At 62.7% G+C, this 16,503-nt stretch overlaps 1 protein-coding gene across 6 annotated transcripts; it reads left to right on the top strand.

Annotated features, from left to right (window-relative positions):
• Positions 1–1,914: 1,914 nt before the first annotated feature.
• Positions 1,915–16,175, top strand: CEP131 (centrosomal protein 131). Of its 6 annotated transcripts, none has more exons than XM_032178238.2 (21): positions 1,915–2,063; positions 3,127–3,285; positions 5,118–5,235; positions 5,725–5,841; positions 6,009–6,177; positions 6,584–6,678; positions 7,258–7,422; positions 7,650–7,829; positions 8,750–8,875; positions 8,979–9,104; positions 9,848–9,964; positions 10,844–10,946; positions 11,691–11,892; positions 12,966–13,073; positions 13,217–13,334; positions 13,418–13,492; positions 14,449–14,591; positions 14,711–14,888; positions 14,971–15,134; positions 15,828–15,888; positions 15,959–16,175. In XM_032178238.2, the coding sequence occupies exons 1-21, from the start codon at positions 1,987–1,989 to the stop codon at positions 16,031–16,033; spliced, it is 2,676 nt and encodes an 891-aa protein (XP_032034129.1). In that variant the 5' UTR covers positions 1,915–1,986; the 3' UTR covers positions 16,034–16,175. The 6 variants fall into 6 exon arrangements, with proteins under 6 accessions (XP_032034129.1, XP_032034127.1, XP_032034128.1 ...); XM_032178236.3 differs by having other exon boundaries at positions 14,434–14,591; XM_032178237.2 differs by having other exon boundaries at positions 7,258–7,431.
• The last annotated feature ends 328 nt before the right edge of the window (positions 16,176–16,503 follow it).

Raw genomic sequence — 16,503 nt, 5'->3', positions numbered from 1 at the left:
AAATTTGTTGTAGAGATGAAGTCTCGCTGTGATGCCCAGGCTGGTCTCAAACTCCTGGGCTTGGGCAATCCTCCTTCCTCGGCCTCCCCAAAAGCCCTGGGATTACAGATGTGAGCCCCCCCACACCTGGCCCTAAAATTTACCTTAGTATTTATCAGTTATATGTTCATTCACAGCCAAAATGACAAACAGCACCATAGGCTTAAAATGTGCTGCCCCTTCTACCCTCCTCCCTGCTGCCCTTCCTACCCCCCCCCCACTGCCCCTCCTACCCCTGGCTCCTGCTCCCAAGGAGCAGCATCTTTTCAAGCTATTTCTTCTAGTGTTTTTTTGTTTGTTTGTTTTTGTTTTTGAGACAAAGGCTCGCTCTGTCGCCCAAGCCAGAGTGCAGTGGCGTGTGATCTCAGCTCACTGCAACCTCCGCTTCCCGGGTTCCAGTGATTCTCCTGCCTCAGCCTCCTGGATAGCTGGGACTACAGGCATGCGCCACCATGCCTGGCTAATTTTTGTATTTTAAGTAGAGACGGGATTTCGCTATATTGGCCAGGCTGGTCTCAAACTCCTGACCTCGTGATCCGCCTGCTTCGGCCTCCCAAAGTGCTAGGATTATAGGTGTGAGCCACTGCGCCCGGCCATTGAGTGTTTTCTTGAAAACATTTATGAATACACGCCATGCTGCTCATTCCTGAGCAGCTCAAAATCAGTCCTGGTAGGATTATTCACACCACCCAAACTGGCAGATGAGCCCCGCTCCGAGAACCAGCCATTGAACGTTTGTGAGTGCAGGCTGGTGCCAGGTGCAGGCCAGGCTGGTGCCAAGCGTGGGCTGGTGCCTGGTGCGGTCTGGTGCAGGTGCGGGCCGGTGCAGGCGTGGGCTGGTGCAGGTGCAGGTTTCGTGCAGTGCTCTGCTCTCTGCTTACCCTCATTCCCGTCACGTTCTGTTGGTTTGGTTTTGGGCCTCTGACATGTTGGTCTTTGCCCAGATGTCTTGGTGGTTCTTGTTAAAAGGGAGGCCCTAGGAATTAGCTGGAAGCCTGTTGCCTGGTGGCTTCACTTCGGGGCACTTGCGCAGAAAGCAGGGCATTGTTGAGTATCCCCACCTACCAGTGTCTGTGGGACCCTTCTCACAGGCTGAGTCTCTCCAGACACAAATCCCCAGCCCGCCCCAGGGTTCGAGTCCTGGCTGCCCAGTTGCACTGCTGGGGAGGGGTGGTGGCGTCTGTCCTGGGTGAATCACCTACCTCTGCCCCACCCGCAGGGCCAGCTGGGGAGGGCAGGGTGGATGCTAGTGGCTCAAGTGAGGAAGGGGCTTTGCCAAGCAGCCAGATTCTCCCCTTTGCCTCAAAGCCTGTCCATGCCTGTGGGAGAACCGTGTGTCTCCCTGGGGGTACGGGACCTACCAGCTCCTCGCCCTCCCTCCCCCCAATGCCTGGACCCTCCCTTGCGTCCCAGTTGCTCTCTGCTGGCCCTTCTGTTTCTAATCCTCCGGGTCTGCAGATGCCCCTTTCCTGTAGTCTCCTCATCCCTCCTGTCAGCCTCGGTATTGGTCCTGTCCCCCCTCCTTCCCGCGGGTCTGCGGAGGGGCAGAGGCAGAGAGTATGGCTTCCATCCGTCGTGTGGGATGGGGCTTCACTTCTGTGAGTCTGCTCTCGAAGCTGATTGTGAGCTGCTGGCCTGAGCTGCTCCCCCAATCTTGGGCAAGCACGCCTTGATTCTATCCCCTGCCCCGCGGGAGCCCTCCGGTCGAGCTTTCCTATCCTGGGAAGGACCCCATCATCAGGGCACAGGCTGTGGAAGGGGCCTGGGGACACCAGATGACGCTGCTGCCAGCATGTAGCAAGCACTGAAGGCCTTTGTTCCCACCCAGCCCGTGCTGCGAGTGTGGCTCTGAGATCTCAGGCGTCCCTTCCGGAGGCCTGACCATTCCTGTCTCTCTTCCGGCCTGGCAGGAGCAACAAGGGAGCTGTGGGCAACTGCGTCACCACCATGGTGCACAACTGCTACACCCCCTCGGAGAGGGTGCCCCTGCTCAAGAGCTCCAACCAGACCGCCCCCTCCCTCAAGTAAGGTCTTCCGGGGAGGCTGCGGGGCTGTGGGGTCCGACCTCGGTCAGGGCATGTGGTCAGTGCACACGGGGTCCAACCTCGGTCAGGGCACGCGGTCAGTGCACACGGGGTCCGACCTCGGTCAGGGCACGCGGTCAGTGCACATAAAACCACATGGAGCAGCCGTGAACCGGGGTCCCCATCCGTGTCCGCCGCCCTCTTCTGTTCTTGGGTTGGCAGCTTCCCACAGAGAGAAAACAGCCCAGATGTGGTGGCACAGTGAGGTCTGGGGCTCACCCTGAGGTGGGGCCCCCAGGAGGAAGCCAGGGCTTGTGCAGAGCCCAGAAGGCGTCACAGCGGGGGTGGACTGAGATGGGCAGAGGAGCCCCCGAGTCCACCACCGCATGGTCTTGCTGGGATTGGGGATGGCCTTGGGGTTGCTCAGGGGTCCCTCAGGCTCTGGACTCCTGTGACTTTTGGGAACTTTCTCAATGGAATTTTTTTTTTTTTTTTTTGAAACGGAGTTTCGTTCTTGTTGCCCAGGCTGGAATGCAATGGTGCAATCTCGGCTCACTGCAACCTCCGCCTCCCAGGTTCAAACGATTCTCCTGCCTCAGCCTCCCCAGTAGCTGGGAGTACAGGTGCCCGCCACCATGCCCAGCTAATTTTTTTGTATTTTTAGTAGAAATGGGGTTTCACCATGTTGTCCAGGTTGGTCTCAAACTCGTGACCTCAGGTGATCTGCCCACTTTGGCCTCCCAAAGTGCTGGGATTACAGGTGTGAGCCACCGCACCCAGCCTCTCAGTGGAACTTCAGTGAGAAGTTTTTAAATGCAAAGAGCTCATTATCCTGGGTACCAGTGAGTGGGACTTTGTCAGAGCACAGGTGGTCCAGAGGCCAGGATGTGGCACGGGAGAGCCGGCCTCGCACCTGCTGCTGTCCCCCTCTGCCCCGGCTGCCTGCCTGCCAGCACCCCTTCCAGGCTCAGTCCTGGGACTTCCGGGAGTGGGCACCTGCTGCCTGTGGGCAGAGCTGTTCCCCTGGGCAGTGAGACAAGGGTGCTTTCTTCTTTCCTGTCAGCAACATCATCAAGGCAGCCACCTGTGAGGGCAGCGAGAGCAGCGGCTTCGGGAAGCCGCCGAAGAACGTCTCCAGTGCCACCCACTCGGCCCAGAACAACGCTGGGGGCAGCACGGGCCTGCCCAGGCGGAAGGAGGTGACGGAGGAGGAGGCTGAGAGGTGACCGCTCTTGGGGCGGTGGGGGGCCTGAGGCTAGAACACAGAGGTGGGCAGGTGTCAGGGTCTGGGGGGCTCACACCTCCGAGGATAGAAATTTCCATTTAATAATTGTTTTAATTTTTTTTTTTTTTTTTTTTTTAGATGGAGTCTCGCTTTGTCCCCCAGGCTGGAGTGCAGTGGTGCGATCTCGGCTCACTGCAAGCTCCGGGTTCACGCCGTTCTCTTGCCTCAGCCTCCCGAGTAGCTGGGACTACAGGTGCCCGCCACCATGCCCGGCTAATTTTTTGTATTTTTAGTAGAGACGGGGTTTCACCATGTTAGCTAGGATGGTCTCGATCTCCTGACCTCGTGATCCGCCCGCCTCAGCCTCCCAAAGTGCTGGGATTACAGGCGTGAGCCACCATGCCCGGCCTGTTTTAAAATATTGAGACTGAGCAGACCCCATGTGGCGTGGTTCTGTTTACATAAAACACCAAGCAAAGGCAAGTTTATCACAGGAAGTCGAAGGCTGGTGTAGGGGTAGCAGAGAGGGCTCCTGCAGGGGCAGTGGAACATTCCAGAACTGCACTGTGCTGATGGTCACACAACTCTAAATTTGCTAAAAATCATTGACTTGTACACTGAAAATGGGTAGATTTTGTGGTATGGAAATTATACCTCAGTAAAACTGTTAATTAAAACAACGTTAAAGGCAAAGAAGATACAGAACTGAAAAAAGCCAACCACACCCAAAGCTCCAGGGGCTGTGGGCACCTTTTATTGTATACAAATTATACTCAGTAAAACTGATTAAGGGGCTGTGGGCGGAGCCTCCTGTGATGATGACTGTTGGGGGCTGTGCTCCTGCCGTTTGCTCCTGGGAAGCTGGAGGGGCTGTGGGCGGAGCCTCTTGTGACCATGACAGTCGTTCCTCGTCAGGACAGTCGCGGGGGTACCTCCCTGCCTGGACTTTAGCCTTCCCCTGGCGGAGCCGTCACGTACCCTACCGCCCAGTTAGGGCTAGGGAGACCAGGCCTGTAGATGCAGTGGGTGGCACGAGGGAAGGGGGACCAGAAGCCCACAGCTCCTTGAAGCCCCCCAGTTCTGCCCCGGGCAGACTGCCCGCGAGCTAGGGCTCACACGTTCTGGGTTCTCTGTTAGTGCCTTTGCTGAGAGAATCCACACATGGTCCTGAGAGCCAAGGTGAAGCATTTTTTTTGTTTAATCAGTTTTACTGAGTATAATTTGTATACAATAAAAGGTGCCCATTGTAAGTGTGCAGTTCCATGAGATTCCACCAGGGTGTATAGTGCCGTCTGCGGACACAGCAGACCAAGATAAGGAAACGGCCCGGCACTGCCAGGCTTCCCTCGAGCTCCTTCCCGGCCCTGATGCCAGCAGCCACCAGTCTGTTCCCTCATAGCCCTGCCTGTTCTGAGCAACCTCTCTGTGGAGCCACAGCCTGTGGTCTGCACTGGCCTGAGTCCCGGGCCTGTTTCCTGTGGGTAGGTCCCGCCATCCAGTATTCACGCCGTAGCCAGGTCATGGACATTTGAACTATTCTCACTTACTGGCGATTGTAAATAAGGCCACACAGGCCTGCGTGGGTAGGCGTTTCCTCTCCCCTGGGCACCTTCCCAGGAGGAAGGTTTTGGGTTTTAGTGGAGCTGGTCCAGGCGGCTGGTCCTGCCGTGTGAAAATGGTCCAGGTGGGCTGGTCCTGCCATGTGAAAAGGGCTACTTGTGTGCAGCCGCCGGCTTCTCTCCTCCCCGGCTTGACCTTCCACTAGCAGCCAGCTGGCTCCTGCCGGGGCACTGGTCCTGTCTTGGCCCTGAGCCCTGCTCTCTGGGCAGGTTTATCCACCAGGTGAACCAGGCCGCTGTCACCATCCAGCGCTGGTACCGCCACCAGGTGCAGCGGCACCGAGCAGGAGCTGCCCGCCTGGAGCACCTACTGCAGGCCAAGCGGGAGGTCAGTGTGGGCATCTCAGTCACTCCATGCTCCCCCGGGGAGTCTGGCCCAGAATCCCAGGGGTCTGAGTTTCTGGGACAGGTGGAATCAAAGCCTAGGATTGCTCGTGGGCCCCGTCTCTGGGTGCGGCATCCTTGACCCTGGGTCCCCGCAGACAGGCAGGGTGGTCCTCACTGGCGGTCATCAGGGTCTGGGTGTCAGGAAACGCCTGCTGGGTCCATCCCAGGCTGGAGAGTCTCAGGAGGACGTTCTGTGGGGGCAGAGCTGTCTCCCCCACGCCAGAACTGTTGGCCACTTGCAACGCAGGGCTCATCCTCCGTAGAGCAGAGAAATGGCAGGTTCAAGGTCCTGGTGGGTTTCACCTTCCCTGCTGGCCCTGAGATTCCATGAACTCTAGGGGACTCCAGGGTGTTGTGGGGAAACCTCTGGTCTGGGTCTGGATTCCATCTTCCAGATGTAAACACCACATGGCACCGGCTTCTTTGGCAGGAGCAGCGGCAGCGGTCAGGTGAGGGGACCCTCTTGAACCTGCACCAGCAGAAAGAGGCAGCCAGGAGGAAGGCCCGGGAGGAGAAGGCGCGCCAAGCCAGGCGAGCAGCCATTCAGGTGCTGACCACGCAGGGACCACTGAGCAGCACCGTGGCCCAGGCCTGACAGTCTGGGGTTGCTGCTCGGGCTCCCTGGGCCCCGGGACACAGCCTCAGGGCAGCTTGGCTGGGGAGCCTGGGGTCGTACTCTCCCAGGGACAGTGCTCAGCGATGCTCCCACTGCAGGAGCTGCAACAGAAACGAGCCCTGAGAGCCCAGAAGGCGAGCACTGTTGAGCGTGGGCCACCTGAGAATCCCAGGGAGACCAGAGTGCCAGGGACGCGACAGCCTGCTCAGGAGCTGTCCCCCATGCCAGGCGGCACTGCCCACCAGGCCCTCAAGGCCAACAACGCTGGTGAGAGTGGCTCCACGCCCGCCCTGCTCTGGGGGGGGGACTGCAGCCAGGAAGGAGGTGCAGCCCCTGTGGACCTCCCCTCAGCCTCCTGTGCTGCTGCCCATGTTGGCAGCCCCAGTCCTCGGAGTTAGGGGCCTTGGCCCCCAGCTGACCTGACGAGGTGCCGAGACCTTGACAAACAAATGGTCCTGGACGTAGGAATCCCTACAGAGCAGAAGGCCCGGAAGGGAGGGGTGGCACTCATCCTCCACAGCTCCACACCCAGAACCGTGGCTCCCCAGCGGCTCCTCTGCTTCTGGGATCACCTCTGCCTCCCCCATGCCTGGCTCCTTCCCGGGGGTGCCTCCAGAGTCGCTGCCCGCCCTGGGATGCTCCCTGTGGAATGGTGCTGTCTTCTGCTGTGCAGGTGCTGGCCTCCCTGCTGCAGGCCCCGGAGACCGCTGCCTGCCCACCTCCGCCTCATCCCCAGAACCACAGCAGCCTCCAGAGGACAGGATGCAGGTCTGAGCACAGCTGTCCTTCCCTCCATCATGGTTTTTGGCTTTAAGGGCCATGTCTGTGCCAGGGGTGTCCTGAGCTGAGCTTATCCCAGCCCCTCCTCTGCTCTAGGGGCCACTTATGCTCAGAGAGGCCGCCCAGGAGGGGTCTTCTTGCTCTGATGCATGGTGCTGGCTGCCCCTTGGGGATCCTTCGCTGGGGTGGATCCAGTTGGGTTTTTGCAGATGTCCTGGGGTGGGGGGCCCTGCATCCTCATTCACAAAAGAGGAGCTTCCGGCTCTGAGGAGTGACCTGATAGCCAAGGCTCCCAGGCTGCTTAGTGGTGGGGCCAGGTGGCTGCACTCCTGTTTTCCTGGAGTGGGGCACTGGGAGGAGTCCCCCAGTGGCTGGAGCTGCTCTGGGTTTGAGCAGCTGCAGAGACAGGGTGGGAAGGTCTGAGCCCTGGCCTCACCTTCCAGGGGCTGAATGTCAGGACTGGGGAGCTCCCGCGGTGCCTTCGGGGCTCTGCGGTTGGCCTCCTATGTGGGGGCTGCTCTCAGCCACTAGCAGCCTTGCTGCATCTGTCTCCCTGCTCTTTTGCAGGACGTTCTCGTGCAGGATGCAGCTGGAGACAACCTGGAGATGAAGGCCCCGAGCAGGGGGCCGCTGGAGGAGCTGCTGCACACGCTGCAGCTGCTGGAGAAGGAGCCGGACCCGCTGCCCTGCCCCAGGGCCCATCACAGGGGCAGATACGCCTGGGCCAGCGAGGTGACCACGGTGTGCGACCCGCCCTGCACAGTCTGTCCACCCACGCCATTCACACAGAGCATGCGGTGGCTGTGGGGGTTGGGAAAATGGGGATGCCACGGGCTCCTCCTTGCTTTGGTCGCAACCCTCCCTCCCAGAGCCCAGCCTTGGCTGCCACCCCTGCCTTTGGGGACCCCAAGTCCTCAGGCTGCCCTGACAGCCCCCGATGCTGGGCTCCTGTCCCACAGGAGGATGATGCCAGCTCTCTGACAGCTGACAACTTGGAGAAATTTGGAAAACTCAGCGCGTTCCCCGAACCCCCTGAGGATGGGACGCTGCTTTCGGAGGCCAAGCTACAAAGCATCATGAGCTTCTTGGACGAGATGGAGAAGTCTGGGCAGGACCAGCTGGACCCCCAGCAGGAGGAGGTCCCTCACCAGCCCGCACCAAGCCCCCAGTGGGAGGAGGCCCCTCACCAGCCCGCACCTGGCCCCCGGAGGAGGTGGCCCCTCACTAGCCTGCACCCAGCCCCCGGAGGAGGAGGCCCCTCACCACGTACCCACCCAGTTATGCAGCACCCCCTACAGGGCTCTCAGGGTGGAGGTGGCAGGGCCCGCATTCCCCACACTGCCCCCACCTACCCACTGCCCCGAGCTGCCTCCATCAGCCCGTATGTGTGGATTGTTCAGCCCTCCGGAGCCCTGCTGTCCTCTGGGTCCCCCGTTGGTTTGTCCTGGGTGAACACCAGTGCCAGGCTAAATGGAGCAGTGACGTGAATTCTATTGTCACAGGGCAGGAAGCTGGGAAGCACAGAACTTTTTTTTTTTTTTTTTTGAGACGGAGTCTGGCTCTGTCGCCCAGGCTGGAGTGCAGTGGCGCAATCTCGGCTCACTGCAAGCTCCGCCTCCCGGGTTCACGCCATTCTCCTGCCTCAGCCTCCCAAGTAGCTGGGACTACAGGCGCCCGCCACTGCGCCCAGCTAATTTTTTGTATTTTTAGTAGAGACGGGGTTTCACCGTGGTCTCGATCTCCTGACCTCGTGATCCGCCCGCCTCGGCCTCCCAAAGTGCTGGGATTACAGGCGTGAGCCACCGCGCCCGGCCAGAAGCACAGAACTTTTAAAATGGTTTGTTTTTTATTCCTGAGGCCATGGCCCCCATTTCCTGTACTGAGCAATGAAAACGACCTCTGCTGGGCCGCCTGCCACCTGCCCTCCGGCTTCCCACGGGCTCCCTCGTGCAGCAGCCCCTCTGTCCCCAGAGGGCAGGGCCACAGGGGCATCGTGTCAGGTCCTTGGCTGCCCCCCTGCCCTCTGCCGCTTCTGCCTGACGCTCGGCTGTGTCTGCAGGGATGGGTGCCGGCGGCGGGGCTGGGGCCCCTGGAGCTGGGGTCCGAGGTGAGCACATCTGTGATGCGGCTGAAGCTGGAGGTGGAGGAGAAGAAGCAGGCCATGCTGCTGCTGCAGAGAGCGCTGGTAACGCAGCTGGCACTGCTAACCCTGGGCCCTGCTAGCCTCCTACCTGCTGCGGCCAGGCCCACTGGTCCTAGCGCCTCCCTCCTCTGCCCACACCCTGCAGGCGCAGCAGCGAGACCTCACGGTCCGGCGGGTCAAGGAGACAGAGAAGGCGCTGAGCCGGCAGCTGCAACGGCAGAGGGAGCACTACGAGGCCACCATCCAGCGGCACTTGGCCTTCATTGACCAGGTGAGCGGCCCGAGGACCGCAGAGGCCGGGACCCAGCTCGTGGCTCATGGAGACTTCCAGAGCCTGGGACTTCCCACTGCCAGTGAGCTTCTTCCTCTGTTGGGTGTCACACGGGTGTCCACTGGTCGCATTCCAAGCCTTTCCCGTGCCATTTCCAGCCATCCATGCCCTGGAGAGGGCACTCCTGTTTTTACCCAGAGCTGCCCCGAGTGAGTGTAGTGGGGGTGTCCTGCCGACCCCTCAGCTCAGTCGCAGCCCCAGTTGGATCCTGTTCTGAAGAGAACTCTAGGTCTGGGGTCTGTGACAATAGGGGCCTCCAGGGGCTGCTTGGTGGTCATCACAGGTGTGTCCTGACCTGGGGTGTGGCCTGGGGCCAGCAGTGAGGCTGGTGTGGTCCTGACACCCTTTGGCAGACAGTAGGCCTCCTCCGGGGCTGGGTGATGGGCACGGCAGAGCTACCCTCCTCCCAGGAAGACCCTGACGTCACTGCAGGGGGTGGGCTGGGGCTTCTCTGCCATTCGCTGGGTCCCCCAGCTGAGGACAGGACGGCGGATGCAGGCCTGGGCCCGTGTTTGCACACATGCCCTCCCACTGGCCCCAGGGTCCATCCACAAACCTAGGAGGGGCAGCCCCAGGGGATGGCTGCTCTTAGCCTCCCTTGGAGGCTGGGAGGGTCTCCTCCATCAGGGGTCCTGCTGGGCTGGGGCCTTGGTGCAGCACCTTACCTCCAGTCCCCAACACAGCTGATTGAAGACAAGAAGGTCCTGAGTGAAAAGTGCGAGGCTGTGGTGGCCGAGCTGAAGCAGGAGGACCAGAGATGCACCGAGCGTGTGGCCCAGGCGCAGGTGCAGCACGAGCTGGTGAGGCTTCGCTCCCCACGGCACGGCGTCCCAGGCCTGCCTCACAGGCCAGGCTCAGCCGGCACAGCCCCCAGAACAGGACCGGACTCGGAGTCCTCATTCCTGTCTCGGAGTGTCAGGGCCACAGCGGTGGGTGGGGCTGTCTGGGGGAGCACTGTGGCACCGAGCTGGTCCACTCCTGCCTCTCTAGCTGCCAGGCTCTGGGGCGGGGCCGTGGGCCTACTGTCACAGATGTGGACGCACAGTCCCTGCCCGGCCAAGCACAGTAGCCGTGGACCCAGGAGCCTCTGCCTGGCCTGCTCCGCTGCCAGGTCCTTGGGCCACGGGGCCTGCTCTCTCTACTGACCAGGTGTCGGTGGAGCACTGACTCCTGGCCCCCTCCCGCTGTGTGGGCTCCCTGGGGGCCTCAGCCTCCCTGGCTATGCTTCCCACCAGCTTGGGCAGTGATGGTCCCGAGCCCAGGTTCTGGAGTGGGGCATCGCACTGGCATTTTAAAATCCCTGCATGTGACCGTGGCTGACAGCCGGGGTTGAGGACTGCCAGTCACATGGAAGAATGCAGGCTCTGGGGCCGTCCCGACAGGCAGCAGCACCCTTCTCTGGGGCAGGGCCTCTGCAGGCTGATGGCTGCCCTCCCATTTCTCAGGCCGCCAAGGTGTGTGGCAGGGTGGGCCTGGGCCTCCAGCCTGGCCCCAGGCGCTGGGGAGGGCAGCAGTGGCTCTGGAGCTGGCGTGTGTGTCTCGGGGCCGCACACCCAACCATGAGCGCCGGCCTTGTGCTGGTGGACCTGGAAGCCCGGCCCTGCCTGTGCCCACAGGGTGGCAAAGGGATGGGGGTGTCCTTTGCGTCGTTTCCTCCTGACCTGTTCTCCTGCTCCTAGGAGATTAAAAAACTCAAAGAATTAATGAGTGCCACCGAGAAAGCCCGTCGGGAGAAGTGGATCAGTGAGAAAACCAAGAAGATCAAGGAGGTCACTGTCCGAGGTGGGCCGTCCCCTCCCGCGAGCCGGCCAGGCATGGGGTGGGCGCTGCGGCCAGGGCTTCTTTTGAGAGAGCCATCACTTCAGGCATTCAGGTAGTCTGAGACCTTCCTGGGCAGAGGTGAACACTCATGCCCCAACCACCCCCGTCACGGCCTCCGCTGCGGCCTCTGCCGTGATCCGGGGGGCAGGTGGGCTCCACACAGGAGCCTGGCCCGGCCCCCAGCACCCAGGCAGTTGCCTGAAACGAGGGGGCTCAGTGCCTCACTTCCTCAGGGTTGGGCTAGGGGAGATTGGGAGTTCGTGGACGACTGTGGCACGTGGGCCCTGCCACGGGAAGCAGAGTGAGCCACAGGAGGAGGCAGGTGCAGGCAGGGGGATGGGGCAGGAGGCTGGTGGGTGTTGGGGTCTGAAGGGGCCTCGGACCCTTGGGTGATGTGCAGGGCTCCCTGAGGCCTGGTCCTCTCGCTCTGGACACCTTCTGCCAGGGTGCCTGGGAGCCGTCAGTGGTAGCACCAGGAGTGTTGGGAGCCCTGAGCCCCACAGGCTGGGAGAGGCGCCGTGGCCCTGTGAGGGCCTCTTCCCCACCTCGTGGGCATCAGACTCAGCTGTGCTTCGGTTTGGATCCAAGGAGGCCCTGGGTTGGCGGGGTCCCCTCTGGGGCTGAGACAGGCTGGTCTTGTGCCAGGGTTGGACTTCCCCGGCCCACCCTAGCTGGACATGGCCCTAGCCAGTGCTCTGCCCCCAGGTCTGGAGCCCGAGATCCAGAAGCTGATTGCCAGGCACAAGCAAGAAGTGCGGAGGCTCAAGAGCCTGCACGAGGCGGAGCTGCTGCAGTCGGATGAACGGGCTTCGCAGCGCTGTCTGCGCCAGGCTGAGGAGCTGCGGGAGCAACTGGAGCGGGAGAAGGAGGCGCTGGGCCAGCAGGAGCGCGAGCGTGCTCGGCAGCGGTGGGTGGTGGCCCCAGGCCAGTGGGGCCAGGACCCTCAGGGCGTGGAGTCGGAATCCTCGAAGGCCGGAGTGGGGTTCCCACGTAGAGGTGGGCGAGGGTCTTGGTGCAGCATCCAGGGAGGACGCAGGGCACTTGGCCCTGGAATGGCCCTTGGGGCCCAGCCTCAGCCGGGCCAATGTCCTCGCGCTTGTGTCTGCAGTCCATGCCCGCAGAGGTCTGCAGGTTCCGCACGGGTGTTTTCCCAGGGTCAGGGCTCGGACCCCCCATAAGACGTCCACTCTTTCAGAACTGGCCCCAGAGCAGCTGACCCGTGGATAGGCGGCCTCGAGGCCCCTCCAGCTCTGACCTTGGGGCCCAGGGACGGTCTCTCTCATTCACTCCCTTGGCCTGGGGTCTGAGGGGTGACTGCTGCTCTTGCATCCTGAGCCCTGGGGGCTGGGGACGTGCCCAGTGGTGGTCAGGATCTGTGGGCCACAGGGGCCAGTGGCAGCCCCTCCTGCACTGTCTGCGCCACCAGGACAGCCTGGAAGCCACCCTCTCCTATCCACCCTGTTGCCTGTCATGGCCGGTCCTCCCCAGATGCAGCTTGGCTGGTCCCCTGGTCTCTCCCCAAAGGTGGGGTCAGGACGAGGCCCTGGCACGAGCTTGCTCAGGTCACGGAGCCAGGCACCTGGCACCCTCAGGCCGGAGGCAGGGGAGGTGGATAAGGCCCCACCAGGCACCTGCCTCCTGCCCTCCATGCCCGCGGGGCAACGCTGAACAGGGTGAGGCCGGCACAAGGGCTGAGGGAAAAGGGAGCCTGGATGCGGCTCCACGGCCACTTCCCAAAGCGCCACGAGGGCCTGGAGCTCAGGGAATTGCCGCGCTTGGCTGATGGGCAAGGTCCTCGTGGCCTCGCCTGCCCCCGGGCGGTGGCTTTGAGGGGCCTTGACTGCTGAGGGGGAGGGGCAGGGCCCCGGAGGGCTGCTCTCCAGCTCTGAGTCAGGCCTGTGGTTGGCCCCTGCCCCTGCGGTGGGTGGGTCCTGGGACCCCCGTCCCTGCCCCCGAGAGCCAGTCCTGACCGTCCCACAGGTTCCAGCAGCACCTGGAGCAGGAGCAGTGGGCGCTGCAGCAGCAACGGCAGCGGCTGTACAGCGAGGTGGCTGAGGAGAGGGAGCGGCTGGGCCAGCAGGCAGCAAGGTGCCGCCTGGGGGCACCACGCCCTCTCTCAGGGACCCCCTAGCTGGCTGACCCCTCCCACCCGACCCCTCACCCGCTGGCCTCTCCCATCCCTGACTCCTTACTTGGTGACCCCTCACCTGCTGACTCCTCCCTGGCCGCAGGCAGCGGGCGGAGCTGGAGGAGCTGAGGCAGCAGCTGGAGGAGAGCAGCTCTGCGCTGACCCGAACCCTGAAGGCCGAGTTTGAGAAGGGCAGGGAGGAGCAGGAGCGCCGGCACCAGGTCTACTGCCGGAGGGCTGTGCGGGGCCTGGCCAGAGGGCTGGGTGGGGTGGGACTGACTGGCCTCTTGTGTCTGTCCCCCAGATGGAGCTGAAGGCTCTGAAGCAGCAGCTGGAGCTAGAGAGGCAGGTGTGGGAGGCCGGCTGCGCCAGGAAGGAGGTGGGGGCCTGGGCGCCCAGGTGGGCAGGGGTCGGGGGCTGCCCCGGGTGGGTTTTGCTGCTGCTGTGGCATCCTGGGGGCTTGTTTCTGGGAGTCACATCTGGCTGCTTGGGGTTGTCGTCTGAACTGACGCTGAGTGTGTTGCTTTCAGCCCATCTTGTTCGTGGGCTCTGGAAGGATTAAGGGTGCCTGGAGCGCATCCTCTGTGGTCCGAGAACAGGCGTTGCCCCCTCGCTAGGGGCTGCTACACCCCTGTGCCCCACGACCAGCCCCCCGACACTCAGATGTACAGAGAGGCACACGTACAACAGGGGCCCCCCCTTAGCCTCTGGGGCCTTCTGCGGGGGTGGACTCTGCCACGGTGACAGTCCCACACACATTTTCACCACCCATGCCCGCCGTGAGGCCACAGTCCAGGCTGACCGTGCCCGTCACCTGGTTTCACACCCTGGTGGGCCGGGATGTCACCCAGCAGCCAGGCAGGCTTTGGCAGTGGACGCCTCTGGGCCCAGGAGCATGCTCCCGACATAGGCTTGTGGGGTCCAGGGCTGGGCACATGAAACTCTGGGAGTTTTCAGAGGCTTCCAAGAGGCTGCCAGCTTAGGCTCGGAATGCCTGGGCTTGGGGGCCCAGGCCCTGCCCTCAGCAACACACAAGTCCAACTTTCCCATCCCATCTGGTAGCAGAAGGTGGCCTCAGGTCATCGTGGGCTGTGGGTCTCTGAGGGAGGGGACCCTGGGCTGTGCATCATGACGATCTCTGGTATGCCTATTCCCACACTGGGTCCTGATGACAGGACGTAGCGCATCCCGGGACAGGGGTCTGGAGAAGGGGAAGGCCCCTTGCTCACCTGTGGCTCAGAACCTGGAGCCCCCCAGGACCCCCTGAGGCTGGCTGGCCCTGGCCCCGCGGGCTGGCTCTGGGTGGCAACCCCCAGGCAGCGCGTGTCCCCCCAGGAGGCGTGGCTGCTGAACCGGGAACAGGAGCTGAGGGAAGAAATCCGGAAAGGCCGGGACAAGGAGATTGAGCTGGTCATTCACCGGCTGGAGGCTGACATGGCACTGGCCAAGGAGGAGAGTGAGAAGGCTGCCGAGAGCCGGTAAGGACCGGCCACGAGTGGGGCACAGCTGGGTCACCAGCTCAGGAGGCCCAGGAGCTGAGGCACGAGGACCCGTGTGTGACTGGGCTGGAGTGACCCTGCCCTCCCCCCAACTCCAGCATCAAGCGCTTACGGGACAAGTACGAGGCAGAGCTCTCCGAGCTGGAGCAGTCGGAGCGGAAGCTTCAGGAGCGGTGCTCGGAGCTGAAGGGCCAGCTTGGGGAGGCCGAGGGCGAGAATCTGCGTCTGCAGGGCCTCGTGCGGCAGAAGGAGCGGGCTCTGGAGGATGCGCAGGTGGTGAGTGGGCACCCCCAGGCCCCTCCTGCATGCACGCAGCCACTCGCTGGCAGCCGGCTCACTGCCTCCTGTGCCTACCCAGGTGAACGAGCAGCTTTCTAGCGAGCGCAGCAACCTGGCCCAGGTAATCCGCCAGGAGTTCGAGGACCGGCTGGCAGCTTCTGAGGAGGAGACGCGGCAGGCCAAGGCCGAGCTGGCCGCGCTGCAGGCCCACCAGCAGCTGGAGCTGGAGGAGGTGCACCGGAGGTGGGCGGCCAGGGCTGCAGGGCTGGAGACAGGGAGGGCAGGGGAGCGGGCAGGACCTCTGCAGCTCCAAGCCCCAGGAGGCTGTGGCTGAGGAAGGCCAGGAGATGCAGAGACAGGGCCCTGTGGCGGGGAGGGGGGGTCCTGCCATGCCCAGACCCGGCCCCCACGGTGTGGGTTCCGTGTTTGGGGCCCAGGAGACCTAGATCTGTTTTCCTCCCTGGTGCTTAGTCTGGGGTGTTGGCCATCCCTGTTGGGGCACCCGAGTGGGTCGGGTCTGGGCCTGGCAAGTTCTCCAGGGAGGCAGCTCCTGGGGCCCTGGGCTGAGTGGACAGGCGCTGAAAGAGCTGGGGCGCTGTAAGGTTCCCAGCGAGCTCCCTCCACGGGGGTCCTGCATCTTTCCTGTGCTGCCTGCTGCCACGGGCTGAGAGGTGGGTGTGGGCGAGGCTTCCCACCCCATCTGGGTACCAGGCCTCTCCAGGTGTGGCCAGGGTTCCACTCCAGTGGCCTGTGTTGGGTCCTGACTCACAGCAGGTGGATTGCCTGGACAGCTGTCTGGGCCAGCCACAGGAGTCGTGGTCAGCAGGGCTGGGACCAGGCTGACCAGGCAGCTGCCCCGTGCACCCTGTGCGCTGCAGGCCAGTCTGGGGCCATGGGGCGGGGGCCACGCTGAAGCCTACCAGGTACCACCCACAGGGTGAAGACAGCCCTCGCGAGGAAGGAGGAGGCCGTGAGCAGCCTCCGGACACAGCATGAGGTGAGTCCCTGTGGCCAGCCCTGCCGGACCTCAGGGCCGGGAGCAGGCCTGACCCTGTGGTGTGTTGCAGGCTGCGGTGAAGCGGGCCGACCACCTGGAGGAGCTGCTGGAGCAGCACAGGCGGCCCACGCCGAGTACCAAGTGACCAGGGATGCCGGGAACACTGTCGAAGAATGGAAGGCAGAGGACAGAGGCTGGACATGGGCCCGGAGGCCGGTGGTTGAGATTCCTGTGGCTAAGCACCTGTGGCTGCATTTTAACAGTAAAAGAGGCCGTTGTTTTCAGTGCCTTGAGTGACTGCCTTGTCTTCTCTCCTGGGCTGGAGGCTGCCCAAGACCCCCAGAGCAGCCAGGCATGGGTTTGGCTCCCTTCCTCCCACTCCCCTCTCCAGCCTGTGCAGGCTGACCAGGAAATCACGAAGCTTGGCCATCAGCCCCCCCGCTAGCAGCCCTCAACACTCAGCCAGCAGCCCCCAGCACTCAGCCAGCAGCACCCCTGCACTCAGCCCGCAGCTCCCCAGCATTCAGCCGAACCCCCAAGTTCCTGTTCCCTGCCTTGCCCTGGACCCTGAGACTCCAGTCCCAAGCACAGGGAATTCCCCACCCCATTCCTGGC

Source organism: Hylobates moloch, unplaced genomic scaffold (genome assembly GCF_009828535.3).
Source record: "Hylobates moloch isolate HMO894 unplaced genomic scaffold, HMol_V3 SCAFFOLD_15, whole genome shotgun sequence".
NCBI lineage: Eukaryota > Metazoa > Chordata > Mammalia > Primates > Hylobatidae > Hylobates > Hylobates moloch.
This window is presented reverse-complemented; position numbering and strand designations above follow the sequence as displayed.